This window comes from Drosophila grimshawi, unplaced genomic scaffold, assembly GCF_018153295.1.
Source record: "Drosophila grimshawi isolate 15287-2541.00 unplaced genomic scaffold, ASM1815329v1 contig_44, whole genome shotgun sequence".
NCBI classification, from domain to species: Eukaryota; Metazoa; Arthropoda; class Insecta; order Diptera; family Drosophilidae; genus Drosophila; species Drosophila grimshawi.
This window is the reverse complement of record NW_025063240.1, coordinates 18,214,150-18,234,611: the sequence shown is the minus strand read 5'-3', so window position 1 is coordinate 18,234,611 and position 20,462 is coordinate 18,214,150. Positions and strand designations below refer to the sequence as shown.

Below are 20,462 nucleotides of genomic sequence, written 5' to 3'. Positions count from 1 at the left end.
GCCAAATCCAAACCCCCCCCTTATCGCTAGTCTCCTCAGGGCTCACTTACCTGCTGCTGATGTCACGTTTTTTCCGCCGATCCTGGGAGAGTGCCTCCACACAGAGCACGATCAACTTGCCATCGCAGGGCTGGCGTTCCTGATCGAGCACCTTGTTGCCCAGCAGATTGCTGGCGTAGCCAAACTTCTCATGTGAGCTCGAGTGCCAGGCATCGCAGTAGGTGTCCATGGAGCGCTCTCCATTCGGCAGCGAACCATGCCAGACCAGCTTGAGTGGCCTGCCAAGATAGTTGTTAGTTGATTACTTAGAGTAACATATACAATTTTCATTTTATGCATTAAAAATAAACAAATTCTTAAATAAATAAAGAATTTGAGCTCTTAAGAGACGCTTAACACTCATTTTAAGTAGCAAAATGCTTGTTATGAGTGTTTTGTACTTGATTCAAGTATTTTTGTTCCGTTTCTTTTCTAATCAAAAACAATGCATACTTGTTACACTTACAAGAATTAACTTTGTATGATTTTAGGACTTACCATAATGGATCCGTGAGGACATTCTTGCCGTTAAAGCTATAAATTCGCGGTGCCTGCGAGAAGAAGCCACCTTGGCCATTAAATACGCCCTTCCAGGAATTAAAAAGCACATCGCCTCGGGTATTTACAACTGGCAGCTCCCAGTCAGCCGAACGCACTATAGAGTCTAGATTCTGTACCCTATAAGCGACAGAAAAAACCACAAACAACAACATTAAAAAAGAAATAACAAAAGAGAAAAGCATTCAATATAAGCATGAATGTTGAGTGCCCCGACAAATTAAAAGCGAGTAAGCAAACAACCATCTAAGAGGGATTTTGAGTGTAGTGCCACCCCTAAGCAGACAGCAGGTATTTATATATATATATCACATATATGTGTATGTATATGCCTTTATTTATTTATGTTTTTCTTTCTGGCCGTCCTAACAATAATTTGTGGCATCCATTCAGCGCTGTGTGCGTTTGGCGCTGTGTAAATAAATTGCACGAGATTGTTTTCCAGCGGCTTTTGTTTTCATATTTTCTTCGCTTCTTTTGCTTTCGCTTCAAATATCAAGATTAAATTCCTGTTAATGAGTTCCCGAAAAAATGGCACCGGGCGGTGCTGGTGGTTTTGGCGGTGGACTCAACACTGCGTATGAGCAATGCCATCTCGAAATCGAACCGAGTCAGGTCAGGTCAAGTGCCGCGCTGTGACAAACTAAACATAAAAAACATGCCTAATACGCGTAAAAATCAAAGGACAGATAAGACACACCCCGCCTGCCACACACACTTAACGCTGGATCTGGATCTGGAGCTTACCTGGACGTGAGGAAGGCCTTAAATGTGCCCAGAAGGCCAGCTCGTCGGCCCTGGCGATAGCAGGCAAAGTCCGCGCCTCGAATGCCCTGCAAGTCACCCACATAGGGCTCATTGAGAGCCGCCAGGCGAAGCTATATTGTGTGAGAATGGTGCGGTAGGAGATATGGCACAAAAATTAATTTGAAATTTATGTCAAGCATTTTGAAATCTAATTAATATAGAATTTAATGGTTGCGAATTGTTTGCTTAGCCAACTTGAAGATGAAGCAAAATTGTTGGCAAAACTTGTTATGGGGATGTTAAAATGATAAGAGCGTGTAATAGATAGGTAAACATTTTATGGATATTTCAATTAAAACAGTAAATTGGACAAACAAAAAATACCTACAAAGGTTGTAAGCTAAAATAAATATAGGGTGTTCACTGGGGCCTTGTAATATGTTTATATTTGTACTGAACAGACACTCACCATACGTGGATACCACTGAGAATATAGTACGATTCAAATATTTCAAATCATTTGACATTGGGCATCATATAGTTGACGTTCCCAATAATTTTGTTTGACGACGCAAGCGTGAGTGAATAGTACAAAAAGTTGTAGATTCAAAAAATGTATACTATATTGAAAAGTTTACACGAAACACAAAAAAACAAAAGAAAAAAACTCTCAACTCTGTTGATATAGTCTTAATATGTTTATTCAGTTGGAGTTGAGATGCAATTCTTAAAACATTAACTACAAATACATAGTAATACAAACTTAATGAAAAAAGCGTTTAACTGACATGAATTTACAGATATATATACTAAATAAATAATTGAAAATTTCAATGGAAATTCAGCAGGAATAACAGAAACTACACAAATTGTTCGGTACAGGTTACAGAACAGAACTCAAAATGCAATTTGCGCTAATTAGAAACGTTTCCATTGACCAAACCAAACCAGACCAAAATCAGATTATTTATTTTTATGTGTGTGTGTGTGCGTGTGTGTGATGGTGTGTGTGTGTAAGTATGTATGTATCAGAGTGAGTGTGCAAGAGATGCGTTAATTCGTTTTAGTAAAATTGTATTTTTATTTTTTAATTGTCTCGCACTCTTTTTGTGTTTGCATTCAGTGTGTGATATTTAATTTAATTACCGTTTCGTATTCGGGCGCGGTTGTAAACTGCATTTAATAACAATTAATAATAAATGGTTTTAGTAGTGTTTATTAACTGAATTGCTTAAATTTTCGTTAAATATTAAATGTGAAATGTTTATACATATATAGTTAATTTGAAGCTATTCGAGTGAAAGTTTTTGCTGTATTTGTCGTGTTATTCAAGTTATTCAAGTGCCTTCGAGGCTCTTGTGAAACATGATAACGGCACTTGTTTAACTAGAATTGCTACTTGAATACCAAGAATTAGTTACAACATTTGTTATGAATTAAATTCTGAGAATTTCTTTAAATTTCGTTCACAATTCTAGTCGCATAAAAACCGTACTCAAAATGTGACAGAGATGTAAAGCAGAGAAATTTTAGTATGTGAATGGAATATGACAACAGTTTTCGAGCACTTACCGTCGGAGTGTTGAGCAACGGAGGTGGACTGTTCACCAAGTTTTTCGATTGTAAATTAAAGCGCAAAGATGGCGCCACTGTGGTGGGCGGTGCTGGGGTTGCAATCGGTACCAAAGTGCCCAGCTGTCAAACAGGAAGGGTTATGAGAATTTAGCAAAAGTTCTGATTAAAAGTGATAGCAGCAAGCCAACATTTCTAACCATTTCCCGACTGGGCTCAATCAATAATTCATAACCTTCGCTCAAATCTGCTTGCAGGCAGCCTTCTTACCTCCCCTCATACCACCCTAACATCTGATCGGCTATAAATACTATAAGTATTTAATATTTGAGCAGTTGACTGGAACTAAGTAGCAAGCACTTTGATTAACTATCTATTTATAATATAATTTATATATTATTTAGATAAGATTTACTATTTTGACAATTTTATGCAGGAAAATATCACGACTTGAATGCCTTCAATCATGACAGTCATTCAATGGTATTTCCTAACAATGTCAAAACATAACAAGCCAAATTTATTTACATTTACATACATTCAAAACACAAATTCCAAATAAGTTTCTGTACCAATGTCAATTTTAGAAATTCTAATTTAATTTTTAATGAACTGCTCTTAAGCGCGTGACACTGTGCGACGCTGCCTGACAAAAGTTTTAATTACTATTTTGAACTTTAAGTAGTCGACTCGTGTACTGAAATCTAATTAGAAGGAGAATGTCACCATTGATGCTGCAAGTGGCTTAGACAGCCCAGATGCCAGCTCCTGGCAAAGGCTACACTGACTTCACTGCTGCCAATGAGCTTTTGCTTGATTTACCCCCATTATTCAGAGGGATGGCGGGAGTCTCTGAGCACGTTTTGTTGCCAAAAGTATTTAAATGTTGCCGTCAAAGGCATGAGATTTGAGCTTCATATCTGCTCTCCCTTGTATATTCGAATACATTTCCATTTCCCTTACACTTTTTGTGGACATGCACAGGACATGTCAGGCACAGTTAGCAGTTGAACTGTGGTGGGTGGTGGGTCACACCCACAGCGCTGCTGATATGCTGCTGTGCTGGCTCTGTGCTTGCAACTACGGAAGCGGAAATCGAATCTTGAACAGTTTTGGGAATATATATTGTACACTTTTAGCGTAATCAGGGGCAACAGACCCGTTCCAAGAAAACATCCCATATTGTGGCCAATCTAAAGCTTTCTCAAAATGTTTAAATTTTGTGTGTAATTTGCGGACGCTTCAAGTTTCACTTTTTTGCTGCACAAGTGCTGACCAGGGCAAAGTGCCAGCTTTGAGTCGACAGGCAAGATTAATTGGTAGTGTTGAGTAATGCACCGTTTTTCAAATTGATGCTGAAGAGAGCTAAAGTCAGCTACGGACAAAATCAAATATTCCATTTCCGTTCAGTAATATTTTTAATCTCCTGTTCCGTTTTATTGCCCAGCCAAACATTTATATGTGATAAAGGGATATGTGATGCGGGGGGATCGTATATGCATGTTTTATTCTGTGTCAATAAAAGTTTCTCTTTCAGCAACGTAACTGTGAGATTGCCTGACTGACTGACTGACTTGCTGACTTGCTGACTGGTTGAGTAAATGTCTTCTAGCAAGTAGGTTGACTCGAATTGCCTTCTGGCTGAAAACGGCTGAGGCCTGTCCATCAGAGTCCCCCGCCAATATGACGAGTTTAAGGCACACACACATTCTTCTTCCGGTTTTAGGACGGTAGGCGGGTATTCTTGTTGTATCGTTAACTCGCTTGACTGAAAAACAAGGCGCGAGTCAATATAATTGAATAACGCGACACACACACACACACACAGCTTTTGTGGGACATCATGCTTCGATCCATTTGGCAATCAGTCAGAACGTCTGCAACATTTAATGTGCAAATAAAAAACCCTAAAGGAGCCAGCCACCCAAGACAAGGACAATGCCAAACAAAACCCCATTTTATGGCCAAAAACAAGAGACTAAAATAAACAAACATATGTACGTCACTTGAGCCTCAAACGTTCGCCGTCTTTCTGCCTCCACTCTGCCTTCTATTTATATTGCATTTTATTTTGTTTCGCGTTGCTGTGTTTTCTTCTTTTTTTTTTTTTTGCTAGAGCCATATTTTCATAATATATAGAAAAACAGTCGAATGGTTGGGCGGTTCCATAAAATAATGGCGTCCGCCAGCGACTTTTTGTTTGCCGTATTTGGCATTTGGGAACGCACGCACAGAACGCGGCACTTGTTTGCTTTGAGCCCCGAGCCCAGCCCCATTGTCGAATCGATCGCAGATCCCAAAAGCAATCCTAGACCCTGAGCTCCACTTACCGCTATATACTGCCAGCCTTTGTTGACGCGCACGAGCAGTGCCTCCTCCTCGGTAATGTACGCCAGGGTGCCGGGTGGGCTAAGCGCCGATTTCTGTGTGGAACACCCAAAAGACACCAAATTTAAATGTGTTTAAAAGAATATATAATATATGTGCTGCTAAATTTATATGCTCGCAAGTACGTGTGTGCGAGTGTGTGCGAGTATGAGTATGTGTGTGTGAGTATGTGTGTGTGTGTCTGTGTGTGTGTGTGTGGAAGAGGGCAACGCACCTTTGTCATTTCGTCTATGTTCTGGAAGGTGACTGCACCTGGCACGATTCTCATGTTCATGTTGGATGATGATGCGGAAAGATATGGCAGCTCCTCGCCATCTCCCAATCCCATGCCCAATTCAACACCCAACGGGGACTCCTCATGCTTGTGCGAGTGCGCCGTTTGGCGAGGTGGCTCTGCAAATGATGATTCCGAGACGTGCGTGTTAAACATCGATTTAGCATTTATGTATCTAAATATTTGCATCCGCATTTGTTTCTGTGCAAGTTGATAAGTCAAACTAATAATAACTGCAACTGTACTCAATATGAAAACTAATTTCTCTTTACTTCAACACAAAAAAATCTGTTTAATAATAATAATATTAATGCATAATTTACAAATGCGTTAATAAGTATGCTGAAACTTAGCTAAAATATGCATAATTTCAGATTTTAGGTGGCTTTAAGGTATCTTGTAAGATAATTAAGAAATAAATGTAATCTAAACATTCCTTAAGGGAATCTAAACTTACTGGATATTTGTTGGTCAAGCATACCTTATTAGAGGCACTTACAAAAATACAAGCTCTACATCTCATTTTGGATCATTCACTTATGATTCATGAGTTGGAGTGTTTGTTATTTTTTCTGGTTTTTTTGTTTTTTCTGTTTCGTTTTTTTGGTAAGTGAAAGCATGACGGTGTAAAAATGTTAAGCAAAATGTTTACATGTACTTCATTAACGGGCCAAATGAGATGATGATGATATGCAAATAATGAACCCAATTTCCCAACAACACTTCAATATCCTTGTTGTTCATGCAGGCCGAGGTGATTGGACTTGAAATGACTACGTGTATACATACATATATCCACTATGTATGAAAATATGTTTAAGGAATAGTTTTTGGCATGCAACATCGAAAGATAATAGTTTGACTACAGCAAAGAAATGTGTGGATTGATTTGATTTGATTTGATTTTGATGGTTTACCAGCTGTGCCATCTGTGGGTCTATCACGCAGATCTTGCAGCTCTCGCAGTGCTTTAAGTTCGTCTAAAGATGAGCGCGCACCTTGGATTACGAGTACAATACAGTATGATTTGGAATTGATACGGGTTGGTTTTTTGGTTTTTTTATATGCTAGTGTTATTTCTGTGTGTATACATACATATATGTACAGTTATGATTTATGGTACGGGCACCTAACTATACATATAGGAGTACGTTTTGTATATACAACTTGGATTGTGACACATACTTGTGCGAATGTCCTTATTCTCACCTGGTCGGCCGTAGTAGGAGGCATCACCAAAGAAGCTGCTGCGCGAGTCCATTCCTGGCTCTCCTTTTTGTCCGCTGAGCGTTAGTCCTGGCATGCCAGGTGGACCGGGTGGTCCTGGTGGTCCTGGCATTGGTATATATTGTATGCTACTACTTTCGCTATCACCGCCACCAGTGGCTGGTAGACCCGGAGGTCCTGGCAACCCATCACGTCCATCACCGCCTCTATCACCTTTCTCCCCTTTGATCTAAGATAATAATTATAATAGTCATCGATGTGTTTTAATAGTTGAGACTCCAAATGTTTGTTTTAGGACTTACTCCGTCACGTCCACCCGCATCTCCTTTAGCACCTTTAGCACCAGAATCACCCTTAGGTCCGAGCATGCCAGGCCGTCCCTAGAAAATTCCAGAAACGTATAAGTGGAGGCCACTTGCATGATTTGATTTGGTTAAATATGCTGCCTAAGCACACTTTTCTCTCAAATAACAACAGAATACTAACGGCTGCCAGCAATCGTTACTAACAGGCGGAGTAACTCTGAAATAAAACCAAGTTGAACAATCGCCAAAAACCGTAAAACTTTTGCAGTTTAGAGTGCAAGCATTTTTTTGTTTTTAGTATCAACGGATAAAAGTAGTTCTGTTTCATGATTTTGCTGTTTGGAGCTGCTCGTGTGCCAGAAATTGAGTGAAACTTTCGTTTTGGCTTCATTTCGGTGCGGCAATTCATGTAAATACGTTGCTTGACTTTGATTTTGAGAGGCGGTAAGCGATGCCAGTTTTTGGCAAAAGCGCGCAGACAGCTAAAAGCAAACTTTTCCTTTTGTACAGAGACTACAATTGGGATAGCTTCAGTTGTTGTTGCTATATCTGCTGCTTTTATTGCAGTATAAAGGCTGGAGACTGAAATTCTAGGGTAACTACTGCAATTGGAATCGTGCGCTGCCTCCGCGTCCTAAATAACCATGATGAAAATGCACTTAAAATACTTTTACATTTGAGTTTATTTCCCAGCCAAGTTGCGCATTCTTCTATTTCTTCTTCCTCCTCATGTTATGCGCCGATTTAAATGCGGATTTGGTATTGGATTTTGTCGAGCTGGCGGATTTTGGCCAGAAATTGTCTGGCTCTAAGTGAAGTTTGTGCGCTCAACAACAACAAAAGCGAAAGCTGTTCGAACTCGCCATGAATATGGATGCCAAAGTTACGAGTGCCTTACCGAGTGTCCGATATCACCCGTGGGTCCTGGTTTGCCTGGCGGTCCAATTGGTCCTGTACTGCCAGTGCCTCCGCGCCGGCCACGCATACCCTTCTCCCCCTTTTCGCCTCGTTCGCCTTTGGTGCCATTGCCATCGCCCGGTTGGCCAGCCAATCCAGGCAGGCCGGGTGCTCCGGGCTCACCTTTGGGTCCAGCCGGTCCGTGTGCACCTTTGTGGCCCTGTTCAATAAAAAGGGCATGAGAGAGAGAGAGAGGGAGAGTGAGAGAGAGAGAGAGAAAGATAGAGTGTGTGTAAAATGATTTACGGTATTAAATATACGTTACATGCCCCGTGGGGACGCACTCACGCCTAATTTGGCCGTAAAACTCAATTTCAAACGTTTTGTCGTCGGCAAAAATTCAATTCAAACTCATTTTGAAATCAAATCAATTCTAAAATCCACAATCCCCACAATCAAACCAACTCACACACCCACACACGCACGCACACACAATAACACATTCACACACACACACACACACACATGAACCGTATATAAATTTATGCGCCTGAATGTATGCAGTGCTAGTGACAAGCTCGAAAACACAAAACCATTGGCAAAAGACCCCAGAGTTGGTTCGTGTACCCGAACCAAAACCAGATACCAAGCGATACACAATATTACGCTTTTTGCTACCTACGCCTATTTTCTTCACATGAAAAATGAAAGCGTGTCAACACTTGATACTCAATTGAACAAATTGAAAATGTCTGACAATAAGTCGACAAATGTATATCGAATGTTTTCTGGCTCAAACAATGCCGCAATAATTTTGAAAGCTAGCCTACCTTAAAAAGAAATGCTCATTTTCTCCAACAATAAGCAAACTAAATCGAAAGTTGGATTAGAACTTAAAATGGATTTTAGGAAGTTTGTGTTGTGTTTGAAAAACAAAATTAAAGAACCATCAAACGGAAAAAGTAGTAACAATAATGAATTCATATACAGAGAATTAGGTATCTATTTGCAATATTTGCGAACTATTTTTTGACTATGGACCAAACTTATAATTTCAGTATTCATCTTTCAGCACGGGTATCTTTTAGTCGAGTCATGGCCAGGCAGTCAACCAGGTATCTTGTTGCTTATATGTGTTTCTCCCATTTTGGGACTTTACTTTGTCGAAGTTTGCTAAACGGCTGGTGGTCCACACTTGCCACCCAACATCAATGCCTGCCACCGTCTAAGCAAGTTCTCCACACCGTCTCATCCCCAGTGTCGTCTTCCACATCATCAGCGCCTTAAATGGTTTGCCATAAATTTGCGCGCGCCTACTCGCTGCCGTATACGTGGTTTGGGTCGGGGTTTTGGGGTCTGGGGCTTTGAATATGGGCTTGGGGATTTGGGATGAGCGCCCATAGTCTTGTGTGTGCGACTGGTTTAAATTGAGCTGACCCCGTATGTGCTCATTGCTGCAGGCCTTGCTCCATATCGGCAGCTTGATGCTAACTAATGAATAATTAATAAGCTACACACATACGCCACGAAACACAACCACACCCACTCATACACACAGCCACACACACACACATACACACTCATACGGGCACACAACACATCACATTACAAAGTACGAGCGACTGCTTCGCTGGCGCTCTTGAATGGAGGCCTAATACGTGGAAAGGGGGGTTTGAGCAGGGAGAATGGGAGTTGTCTTTTGAGTTTAATGAAATGTACCTAATTGTGCGTGTATTTATACGTTTAAAATGCTAATTTCCATATTAGTTTCCAAATTGCAAATGCAATAATAAATTTTTTGGGGGGTGCTCTGCATATGAGAGTGAGTGTATGTATTCGTAAATTGGGCGTAAATTCGTCAGAAAATCTAAATCGATTTTTTTTTTTTTGTGTAGCTGTGGCAAGAAGCTTACAGCTTTCTGCATAATTTCTTTTTATTTCACGCTCGATTTAATATGGTTCACCATCGGTTCTTGAACGGCGGAGACAGCGAGAGGTGTGTGTCGCAAGAAAGGCAGTCAACTACACAGATTGACCCAACAAAAAACTTTGCCATGGGCCACCTAAAGAGACCTACAAATATACTTACTTATGTTTATGTATATACACTGAGAAAAAGAATGCATAGAAAATAGGACTATAATCAGAAATGAATTTCTGAAATGTAGCAACGATTGCCAGTAATCAATAATAAGCAATCTATCTTATTTAATAAAACAAAAGATGCCAAATATGATGTCAATAGTAAATATTGCAAGTTCTAGGCTATATTTTTGTTTCAGTGTACCTGCTAATATATCAAAGGTCAAATAAATCTTAACACTCACACACACACACCAGAAAGGGAGGTGTAAGAGCAGCATAAGTAAGTGAAGCAGCATTCACCGTAAGTTGGCTGACAATCCGTGAAACGCCCCCTGCCAAGTTTCTAGTTTCAAGCTCCCAGTCCGCCTCCATGTCCAGCCAAGTACGACACTCCCCCGATCCAGAGAAATGGCAAACAAACTAGAGACATATTATAAATGTGCGAGGATGTGTTGGCAGCTTAAAGTTTTGAGGTTACACATAAAAGAAATATGTACGCCACTTTTTCCAGCTCGCCGACCCTCGCTAACGAGAGGTCCAGTAGTTGCAACAACACACACACACACACACTCCCCCACACACACACACACACACAAAACCTGAGTGGGCCCAGTGGCCCATTGGGAGATAGGGATTCTAAGCTGCTAAATAGCATGAAGCGTAATGGCTAGGAAGTAAGCACCCTCTAAGCAGGATGAGCAGAAATGGCCAAAACTTATTATAAAAATAATACAGAATACAAGTAGAAGTAGAACTGGATGAAGACGAAGAACTAGACAAACACTGACTGAATGACAGAATATTTGGGGTCATCCTGTTACTTACTTATATATATGTATGTATATATATATATATATATATAGAACGTCCCCCTATTCTGTGCTTGAATGTGGGTAAACGATTTCTAATAAACTGGAGAGCACCTCAATCATATCAACTGGCAACCAAATGAGCTATAAGCGTTCACAAATTGCCCCACACACATCAAATGTGGCGACACACTCTCGTAAGGGTGGTTTCCAGTGGAGGACTGATAGAAATTTATGCGCCAAATTATGGACTTCCGGCTACGCAAATGAATGCACTGTCATAAATCTGCGAAATTGTACCTAAATGATGGCAATTTCATGGGATTGAAGCACATATATGACGAGTGAGAAAAAGACAACGAATATATCTCACATATTTGACAATAAAAGAAAGCATATGCGATTATGTGATTGGGCAAGTAACAAATCGTTTCATTCATTCGACGTTTCACAAATAGAATAGTTGCTACAACAACAAAGTCAATGTGTTGCCAAAATTAAAAGAATTATTAAATAAAGTTCAAACCACATGCAAAACGATGTAGATTTTCAAGATTAGTTCAGTTTTTACAAAGTAAATATAAAAGATTTGTTTCGCATAAAATTTGACTATGAATTTTGAAAAGAAATCATTCATTCAAAATAAAAATGTTGTGTTAATCCAGAAATCGATGCCGTTTTGATAAAGTTATGTCTGTGGAAAATTTTAGGCCATGTAATTTTGGGAATGCGTAGTAAGTCAAATTTTTCGATTGTTATGACATCGATTGCCCGTTAACGGTTCCAGCAGTAAGTGCCCCAAAATCAATTGAGTAATCAATAGAGCAGAAGTTATGGTTTGATACAACAATGTTGTGGACACACTTTATAATGCATACAGAGCAAGCACACACACACACACAGGCACACATACATTAAACACTCGAATACACATATCCAATATGTGCCGGATAAGCGGCGGTATTGAACTTTGACTCACCTTTTCACCGCGATCTCCTGGACGTCCGGATTCACCCTTATCGCCGGTCGCTCCCTTTGGTCCTGCCTGCGTTGATGTGGAGCTGCGTAGGTTGGTCATTGAGTTGCCCATTAAGGATTCCTGTGCGATTGTTTATGTTGTGGAAAGGTAAGGCATAGTAATTTGTTAAATATTTGCTTGTTGTACAATTTCTTTTTTCAATACATGTATTTTTGGGGCAGCATTTTTTAAGCAGCAGGCGACCTTTGATGGCACCACTCGCGATGGCCCACAACAATGATACACGTAGTTACATATACATACATATCTGCTAAGGAAATTTGATTAATGATCTGAAGCGCCCCTTTTTTTTTTGGAAGAGTATGTATTGCTTGTGCGTTAGGCGCCCCTAATGTTTTGGGACTAATGATGCCGACGGGGTTCTAGTCCATTAGGTTTTGCGGCCATTGCTTACCCAAAGTAAACTTGTGCTTTCATGTTGTTTTTGTTTAGAGCTATTCTTTTTTTATTGTTGTTGTAGTATTTTGTTTTTTTTTTTTTTTTTTGGTTTAGTAGTAGGAACATAAAATGAAATTGTTAAATGTTTATACCTTGAAAGTCCTGGTAGGATTCCAATTTATCTGTTATTTATGTGTTGATGGTTACAAGAATACATATTTTGTGGTACGATTTGGATTTTATTATAATAATATAGAACAATGGGCGTGAAATTAAAGCGTATTATTATATGATTTCAATTTGATATGGCGTACAAAAGTTCATAATGTTTGGCATTTCAAATTGCAACTTTTACAAAAAACATAATCGCATTTCCCTTGGAATGACACACATGTACAGTCACATGTAAATACAAATGCCACCTCGTCCGTAAGCGTTTTGAAAAAGTTGGCGCCGTGTCAACAATCAAAAGTCATTTCAATAAACTTAAAAGCTTTCTGTCCTACGCCGACAAGGTCAACATGTTTGACAACAACAAGAGCAACATAGCAATTGAAAACGCCCCCTTCCCCATCCGACACTTACCCCTTGTACCTACCCCTAGCCGCTCCACAAACGTCATGCTGAGATAATGATAATAAACCCCCGACGAGCGCATAAAACAATAGGGAGGCTGACTGAGCGAGCATCTGATTTAACTGGCGCGTTAGCCATAAGTAGCTTGACACTCTCATAACCGTAACAGCGCGATAATGATTACGACCACAACCGCACACACACACACACACACACAACCACATGCGCGAAAGATACGCCCAAGCAGGCAACATACGGCGTTGAAATGCGTTGATAAAGCCGGGCCAAAAAATAAAAATAAAAGCTTCGCTTGCACAGAAAGGGTTCAAAGCCGGCAAGACAAATGTGTGTGAGTGTGTGAGAGTCGGATGGTGTGTGTATGTGTGTGTGTGTGTGTGTGTGTGTGTGTGTGAATTCCAGTATCTGTATGCGTGTTAGCGCGTTTAACCGCGTGAACTGCTCGCCATGCGCTGATAACAGTAATTGCCACAAGCTGGCATGCCAGCACTCCAACAGACCTGAATCACAAAACCCGCAGGCAACGCCAGCTGCAACTCCTCCCTCCCCAAACCGTCTTTCCCCGCCAACCACTCTTCGGTGTAGGCAAGCGGTGCTTCCGGGTGGTGTGGGGGTCTGGGCTTGTTTCGGTTTGCGTGCTCAGGACACTTACGTTTCGGCATTTCTGGGAGATGTTCATGTTGTTCGAGACATTTTTGTTGCCGTTGTCGTTGTTGTTTGTGGTTTTAAGATTATTAGCGTAGATAACCCATTTGCGACAACCAACATGCTGGTGGCGCCCACCTGCCTGACATGCCCAAAAATCTGTCCGGCAATTTTTCACAGTGCAGGTGCAGTCATTCGTTTGGGGAAAAGGAAATTGGTTTAGGCAAATTGTGTGGCTAGCAAAACATGACCGATGTTTACCGCAGAGTGCGCCTTCATTAAAAAGAAAATATTGATAAAAGGTGCGTGATTGAAAGCTTCCGACGGATATATAGATAAGCGGACCGGCGACTTTTGCCCTTTAAGGTATGTCGTAAAAGTTGCAATTTTGTTGCTCAAATTCAAAGCATCTGATAGAAAAAGAAACTTAAACTTGTATCGTCGGTTAACCGAAGAATTAATACTCTGCTTCTGCTGATTGAGCTCCAGGCCCAAATCCTTGGGATAATTATTCACTCACTCAATCAGAATGCAAAAGTATAGTTGTAAAAGTTAGTAATAATTGTTATATTATTGTGCAAGTCGGGAGTGCTCGACTCAGAGATACCCTTTACCGAGATTTTAACTTAGTCTATTAAAATAGATACTTAATTTAATATTAAGGCAATTTTTTACTAATATAGTTTCTGTGATGATTAAATGAGCAGACAAATAGACAAGCCGAAATATAAATAGGAGATTCAAATAGTCCTCATCAACTATATATCACCTTTGGTAAAGGGTATTAAAATCGTAACTAAACCAGTTTCGATCTTAGAACTAACTAATAATGTATTTTAAAAGTGATGAATGATCGAATAAATATGAAATAAATTACTTTAGTATGAGAACATCAAATGAAAATTGATAAGGATTATAAGAAAGTGCGATGCATAATATATCTGTACAAATTAACATATTGTTATGGATACGTATAAAATGTAAAATCTTAATGAACCGAACTTAAATGTGAATTTACGTCAATATATATATATATATATTGATGATATTCTTATAATTTGTTTGTAAATCGAATTAAAGGTGTACTTACATCGTAGCTCTCTGGCAAGCCAGGCGGGCCCGCAGGTCCTGGTGGACCCATGACGCCGGGCATGCCGTCAACGCCTGGCTCGCCCTTCTCCCCCTGGATACCTTCCGGGCCGCGAGCGCCCGTAACGCCAGTGGCACCCTGTATATGCAAAAGAGACGAAGAAAAACGACGCCGCCGGCGACCAACAAATAAATCACATTAGTGGGCGTTTATATTGAATATACGACTACATCTACATCTATGTCTGCGTCTAATTCTGTGTCTACTATAGCTGGAATATACATATATAGTCTAGAGAGTGTGCTAAACTATTTGGGGGGTCTGTTGGCTGTGTTCGGTTCTAACTGGCTGTGGCCGATTTACATAATCGCTACGTTTTAGACCGAGCTCATTAATCTACACGGCCCCAGCTGCCCAGACCGAGGAGGCTTGTGGTTTGAGTTTGAGTCAGATCCGGTTTGGTAGGCTGCTTTTTGTATATTGTTGGTGTTGGTTGGTGTAACACACAAAAAATGTGTCTTCCAATGTCCTTAATCTTATGCAAAATGGTCACGCTGTGCGCCATTTGCGTGTTGTGTTCGCCTTTGGATTGTTCGTGTTTCTGTTGTCCTTTGTACATTGCTATTTCTCAGTAGTTGTTGTTGCTGTTGTTGATGTTGTTCTTGTTTCTGTTGTTATAATGTTCTGTTGCTTATCGTCGTCTTTTAAATTAATTGCGATTAGTTAAGGGATTAGCAGTAGAGCAGCAAAATTGTCGCAGGAATTTCCGGTATGCGCACCAGTTCGCCATATTTTACTCAAGCATTTTGTATAAGTTGGATTGGGAGCTGGTTGGGGGTTTGGGTCTGAAAATAGCTGTGTGCAATGACTGTGATATAGGGGTCAGTACACAGCCTACTACACATCGCAGCTGGATATTTTTGGGGCCTTTCTACAATTTGGGGCAGGCATATTTTCATAGCTGTTTTGCTGCTAGCCGCAGAATGTTTTACTTTATTTTTCTTCTTTACTTCCGCCGTACCGCTTTTCTTTTGATATATTGCAATGTTCTGGAGAGGCTGCGTTCCACAGGTTGCTAAGCACATTGTCAATGAGTAAGAGTTTTTCGAGATACTAAACTGAATCTTTCTGTGTGTGTGTGTGTGTCTGTGTGTGTGTTGACACAAAATGAAATGCATTTGCTAGATAGTGCTACAGCTTAAGTACATTTGCCTGCAGGTTTTATATTTTTGGCTAGCCCCATGAAAGTTACCGAGTAGTCTTTGCCTTTGCAACGTGACAGGCACTTTTGAGTCGAGTGGATGTTGAGGCCAACATCTCGTTGTAGCATTGTGGATTTAGCCTTTGACCCAGACACACAGATACACACGCACACACACAAGCACATTGAATGAACGGCTACCTAATACAGATAGTGAGAGAGAGAGAGAGAGAGAGAGCGAGAGAGAGAGTCGTCTCTTTGTGCCGTACATACAACTCTTATGGCTTGTGAAAGACGGTGCCGGTTGATGAGATAATATAACGAGTGCCAGTAGCACCCCAAAGTGGATAAGTGTTTAAGCCTGAGTTGCCAGCTTTATAAAGAAATTTTCGTTTCCTCTTTGCACGTTAACGTTTTTCCTCGTTTCCGGTTACACGCACACCAACATAACACGCGCACACACATACACACTGCAAATTATGATGTTTGACATGGGATAACAGAGCAGCGTGTATTCAAGAATATGTGTATATGTATATGTGTGTGTGTGTGTGTGTGTTTATGTGAGTATATATGTGTAGCCGACAGGCGATAACCATCGCACTCCTATTACAGTTCGTCCTATCTCTCCTTTCTCTCTTTTTGTTCGTTCTTGTAGATTAGACGATGTGTGTAATGAAATTGAAAATGCATTAGATCCATGTCAAATATTGCCTTTTTGCCAACAGTTTCTGCCAACTCGCTTTGTCCCCCCCTTTGCATAAGATGAGTATAGTGTAGTGGCATGTACTTACGGTAAGTCCAGGGGCGCCGGTTTTGCCATCCCTGCCCTGCGCACCGGGCGGACCTCGCAACGTTACACGAATCGTTTCATTGTCCTTGAAGGCCTCCAGGATATCAGACGCATTACATGTACATTCGCCAGTGTATTTCTGCAATTGAAATACAATCACGATTTGCTTTTACTACTTATGTCCAAAATTGCTTATTTTGTCCGAATTTTTGTAAATTATGCAAACCAAAATGTGTTTGAAAAATTAACTTTGAACTATTGAGTTCTGGGTAACATTTTTTTTTTGAGTGCTTAGATTCGTATTTGTATTTGCCAATAAGTCGGAAATAAAGTTACAGCTTTGACTAAAGTTCCAGCTGCATTTGCATTGGGGTTAACAATGTTTGCACAGTTGCAAAGTCTGGAAATGAATGCTGGGTCTATTTTAATACTTACAGCCCCCGCACTTGGTGTCTCGATGAAAGGCGGATATGCTGGCGTTTCACCTTTGGGGCCCGGCGGACCTGGTGGTCCGGGCGGGCCACGTATACTATCGCCCTTGGGTCCCCGATCGCCCTTCTCGCCCTTGACGCCGCGTAATGCTGCCGGAGGAAAGTGGATTTTGGGTAAAGCAAAAGTCATTTCATTAGGCAAACTGGCTAATTAGAAATCCGGACAGCAATCTTGCTCGGAGCTTCAGATGTACTTACGTCTTTCGTGCGTAAACGGCGTCTGTCCGGGGGTCTGTAATCCACTGTCGTCGAAATTGTCACTTGCCTGTGGGCGAAAGGTAAAGATATATACGTACATTAGTGTCGTTGGCTTATTAAAAACTCATTAAGCGGAAAGTGCAAAGTGCAAAGTGCAAAGTGCTGTTGTTGACATGTTTATTAATTCTGCACAACCTGCGGCTGCAATTGCACAATCAACTCTGTTAAGAGCTGAATGATTACCGGGTTATTGTTTAACTTATTCGATATTGCGATTTTTAATTTTTAAAAGTAGCTTATTTGATTTATTCGCCCAAAGAAAAAAAAAACAAACCTGCAACCACCAATTGTCATTGGTAATATCATTTTGATCAATATCTGATTCATCGGGTGGGGAATTCTGAACACAATAAAAATAAATTATAAATAAAAAACCACAAAATTAAATTGGATCAAACATAAATTGGAAAATAAAAATTTATAAGCAAATTATGAAAATATACCTCTTCTGTATCTGCAAACATTTCACTGGTTGATTCGGTAGCCGTCTCATCATCCAATTCCTTCAATTTAGCGGTACAAAATCAATAACACAATTATAATTGGTTCCAAGCAAAAACAAAATAAATGGCAAACCAATATTTAAAATTCAATATTCAAATCAAAACTTGTCACAGGCGAATTATCTTACTTATATACAACTAATTTTATGATGATTTTTGTTCAATATTTTAATATTATGTATTTATGAGCTTAAAATAATAATTAATTTATTCATCGTAGCTGCTCCATAATTAAGATTTAATTGCGACCATTTGAATGATATGGAACTTGCAACTGTTGAACTTACCGTTGACACTGCTGCCGTTGGCTTTGGCTGTGACATGCATTGAATTATTATAGCCTCCGGGTTGGTATAAACATAGATTTTTTCTAAATATCCCTGTGTACATGAAATACACACGTTTGGTATAAAAGCTTGACCACATATCGAAATTCATATTAATAATGCGTTTATAATAATTATTGTAGCATTTATCGGCGAGCAGCACACATGAAACACGCCCATGTTAGGCGCCTGCAATCCCGCATATCCCAGAGCAACTAATGCATCAATAAATATTTATAATAAATCAATCAATTTGTGAATCATTTGAATAAATGCACCCATAAATCTGTTTGTAAATGCAGCCCAGAGCTGTCTCTCAGCTCCATACCAATTGTAATTGCTGCAAATCGAAATTAATTATTGATGTTAATTTCGAACAGCACTTGCCACTTGCCACTTGCCGCATATTTGCCACCCACGCAAACTAATGTGCACTCCCCTTTCTTTCCAATCTCTCACTCACATCAAAAAAGGAAGTCCGTGTGACAATGGGGTGGAAAAGGGTTCAGCCATTACACACAAGTACATAATGCGCACACACACTCACACACGCACACACACACACTTTACCTGCAAGGGGAGAAATGGAAATGGGTGGTGCACTTATCAGTGTAGTCTGTAGAACTGCTAACCGCAGACATTAAAGGACCTACCTCTAGGAGACAATGGACCAGGGACAATGCAATGCTGTTGCATTGACACAGAGACAACGGTTCAGAAAGAGACCGATATCGAACGAGAGAGCGAGATAGAGGAACAACTGAATGCACATCAGCCATAAACCCAGTTCCGAGTTCTTTCAAATAAAACTCGCAGCAAACACTCACAGAGCTAGACCACCAGAGTACCAGGCCCAGGCCCAGGCACAATGCAGCAGCAGTCAACCAGCTATTATTATTGTTGTTGTTGTTGTCGCTGTTGTTGGCTTGGCATAGACTGTAACTGATAGTAATGGCCACGGTGCCTTTATGCATCCCATGTTAAAAGTTTTGTCTGAGACGCCGAGTCGTTGAGTTTTGGGTTAAAAGCGTGCAAGCGGCATTCAGAATGGCTTAATATGCCCAACAGTCGCTGGCTCTGTTGGAACCGAGGAACGAAGGAACAGCAGCAGGAGCAAGAACAGGACAACTGAGGCTACATCACCGAATCACACACGAACAGTGCATTAAATGGCTGCCAATAAACATAGAAATGAGCGTTCTTTGCTCTTTCAGTCCACTTTATTCCCTTTTGAGCTTCTGCTTTGGCTTGCGGTTGTTGTTAGCCATTGTGGAGTCTGCTGAATGGGGCCATTAAAGATTTCGCTTTTCGCTTTAGAGGTATACTATTGTTTCCCACATATCTTTGATCAGCATTACAGCCATATTTCATCTTCGAAAACATGACGATCTCAAGCACATTGTTCAACATATATTCAGAATGAGAACTTGATTCATCTCCAGGAATGTGATCCAAATGAAAATGTATATAATTGATTATTTATATGTTATATGTTGTAGATCAGTTGTGTAGAGCATATCTCCAAGTTGCACACTCTCGATTAAATTTGAATTCTTTCTTATGCTCTGCATTATTTGGGCTTAAAGTACTTGCCATTTGCCGGGTCAACAAAATCAGAAAGCACGAAACATTCATATATATCCGTATATAGTATAGACAAGACTCTGTGTTTGCTGGCCCTGTTTTGTTTTTAAGCATATTCCATTATTTCTATCTGTGAGTGCTTTTGCAACAAAATAAGCCACAAAGAAACTCACTAGAAACGGAAATTAAGTGGCTAAAGGGGTATTTTTAGGGCGTGAGAAGTCGCTCCTTGTTCCGGCTGTCTGTGAACTAATCTGATGATTGCTGGCGTTCATTATGATTTGCGTATTAAGTCAGTGTATTAATTCCAAGATAATCATCCCGAGCAAATAGCTTTAAATTATATGGATTATGTCGCTCAGATAGACATGAGATAATATTAAGCCCTCATATGTTCGATAAACTTCTATTATACATAAATACTAAGAAAAAATGACAAGATCCGATACCAAATACTTCGCTGAAAGAGGCACAGTCGTTAAACGAATAATTTGCCAGTATTTCAGTATCTCAGCTGTCGCCTCGGAATGCGATTCAAAGTCAATAACAAGGCATAAGAGTGCCATGCGACTGCCAAGAGCCAAGGAACACTAACAACGGGGTCGCAAGTACTCGCAATTTGAACCCTTTTGAAGAGGGTTGGCTGTGTAGTGTACAGC

The 20,462-nt window shown here is 40.3% G+C and overlaps 1 protein-coding gene across 2 annotated transcripts in view; it reads right to left on the bottom strand.

Annotated features, from left to right (window-relative positions):
- The window catches only part of LOC6557418 (collagen alpha-1(XVIII) chain), a 53,950-nt gene that overhangs the window by 1,742 nt on the left and 31,746 nt on the right, over window positions 1–20,462 (bottom strand). Inside the window, exons 4-24 of one of the 2 annotated variants that reach the window (XM_032736358.1) lie at window positions 18,181–18,273; window positions 17,834–17,893; window positions 17,665–17,730; window positions 17,331–17,397; window positions 17,077–17,222; window positions 16,643–16,780; window positions 15,669–15,722; window positions 14,648–14,785; window positions 11,881–12,000; window positions 8,009–8,227; window positions 7,108–7,185; window positions 6,788–7,034; window positions 6,496–6,576; window positions 5,519–5,697; window positions 5,247–5,339; window positions 2,917–3,039; window positions 2,491–2,517; window positions 1,814–1,828; window positions 1,345–1,475; window positions 538–717; window positions 51–278 (exon numbers count right to left, since the gene is read on the bottom strand). In XM_032736358.1, coding sequence (XP_032592249.1) covers window positions 51–278; window positions 538–717; window positions 1,345–1,475; window positions 1,814–1,828; window positions 2,491–2,517; window positions 2,917–3,039; window positions 5,247–5,339; window positions 5,519–5,697; window positions 6,496–6,576; window positions 6,788–7,034; window positions 7,108–7,185; window positions 8,009–8,227; window positions 11,881–12,000; window positions 14,648–14,785; window positions 15,669–15,722; window positions 16,643–16,780; window positions 17,077–17,222; window positions 17,331–17,397; window positions 17,665–17,730; window positions 17,834–17,893; window positions 18,181–18,273 — 2,483 coding nt within the window. The remainder of the gene's footprint in view (window positions 1–50; window positions 279–537; window positions 718–1,344; window positions 1,476–1,813; window positions 1,829–2,490; window positions 2,518–2,916; window positions 3,040–5,246; window positions 5,340–5,518; window positions 5,698–6,495; window positions 6,577–6,787; window positions 7,035–7,107; window positions 7,186–8,008; window positions 8,228–11,880; window positions 12,001–14,647; window positions 14,786–15,668; window positions 15,723–16,642; window positions 16,781–17,076; window positions 17,223–17,330; window positions 17,398–17,664; window positions 17,731–17,833; window positions 17,894–18,180; window positions 18,274–20,462) is intronic. The other variant, XM_032736363.1, reaches the window with a different exon arrangement.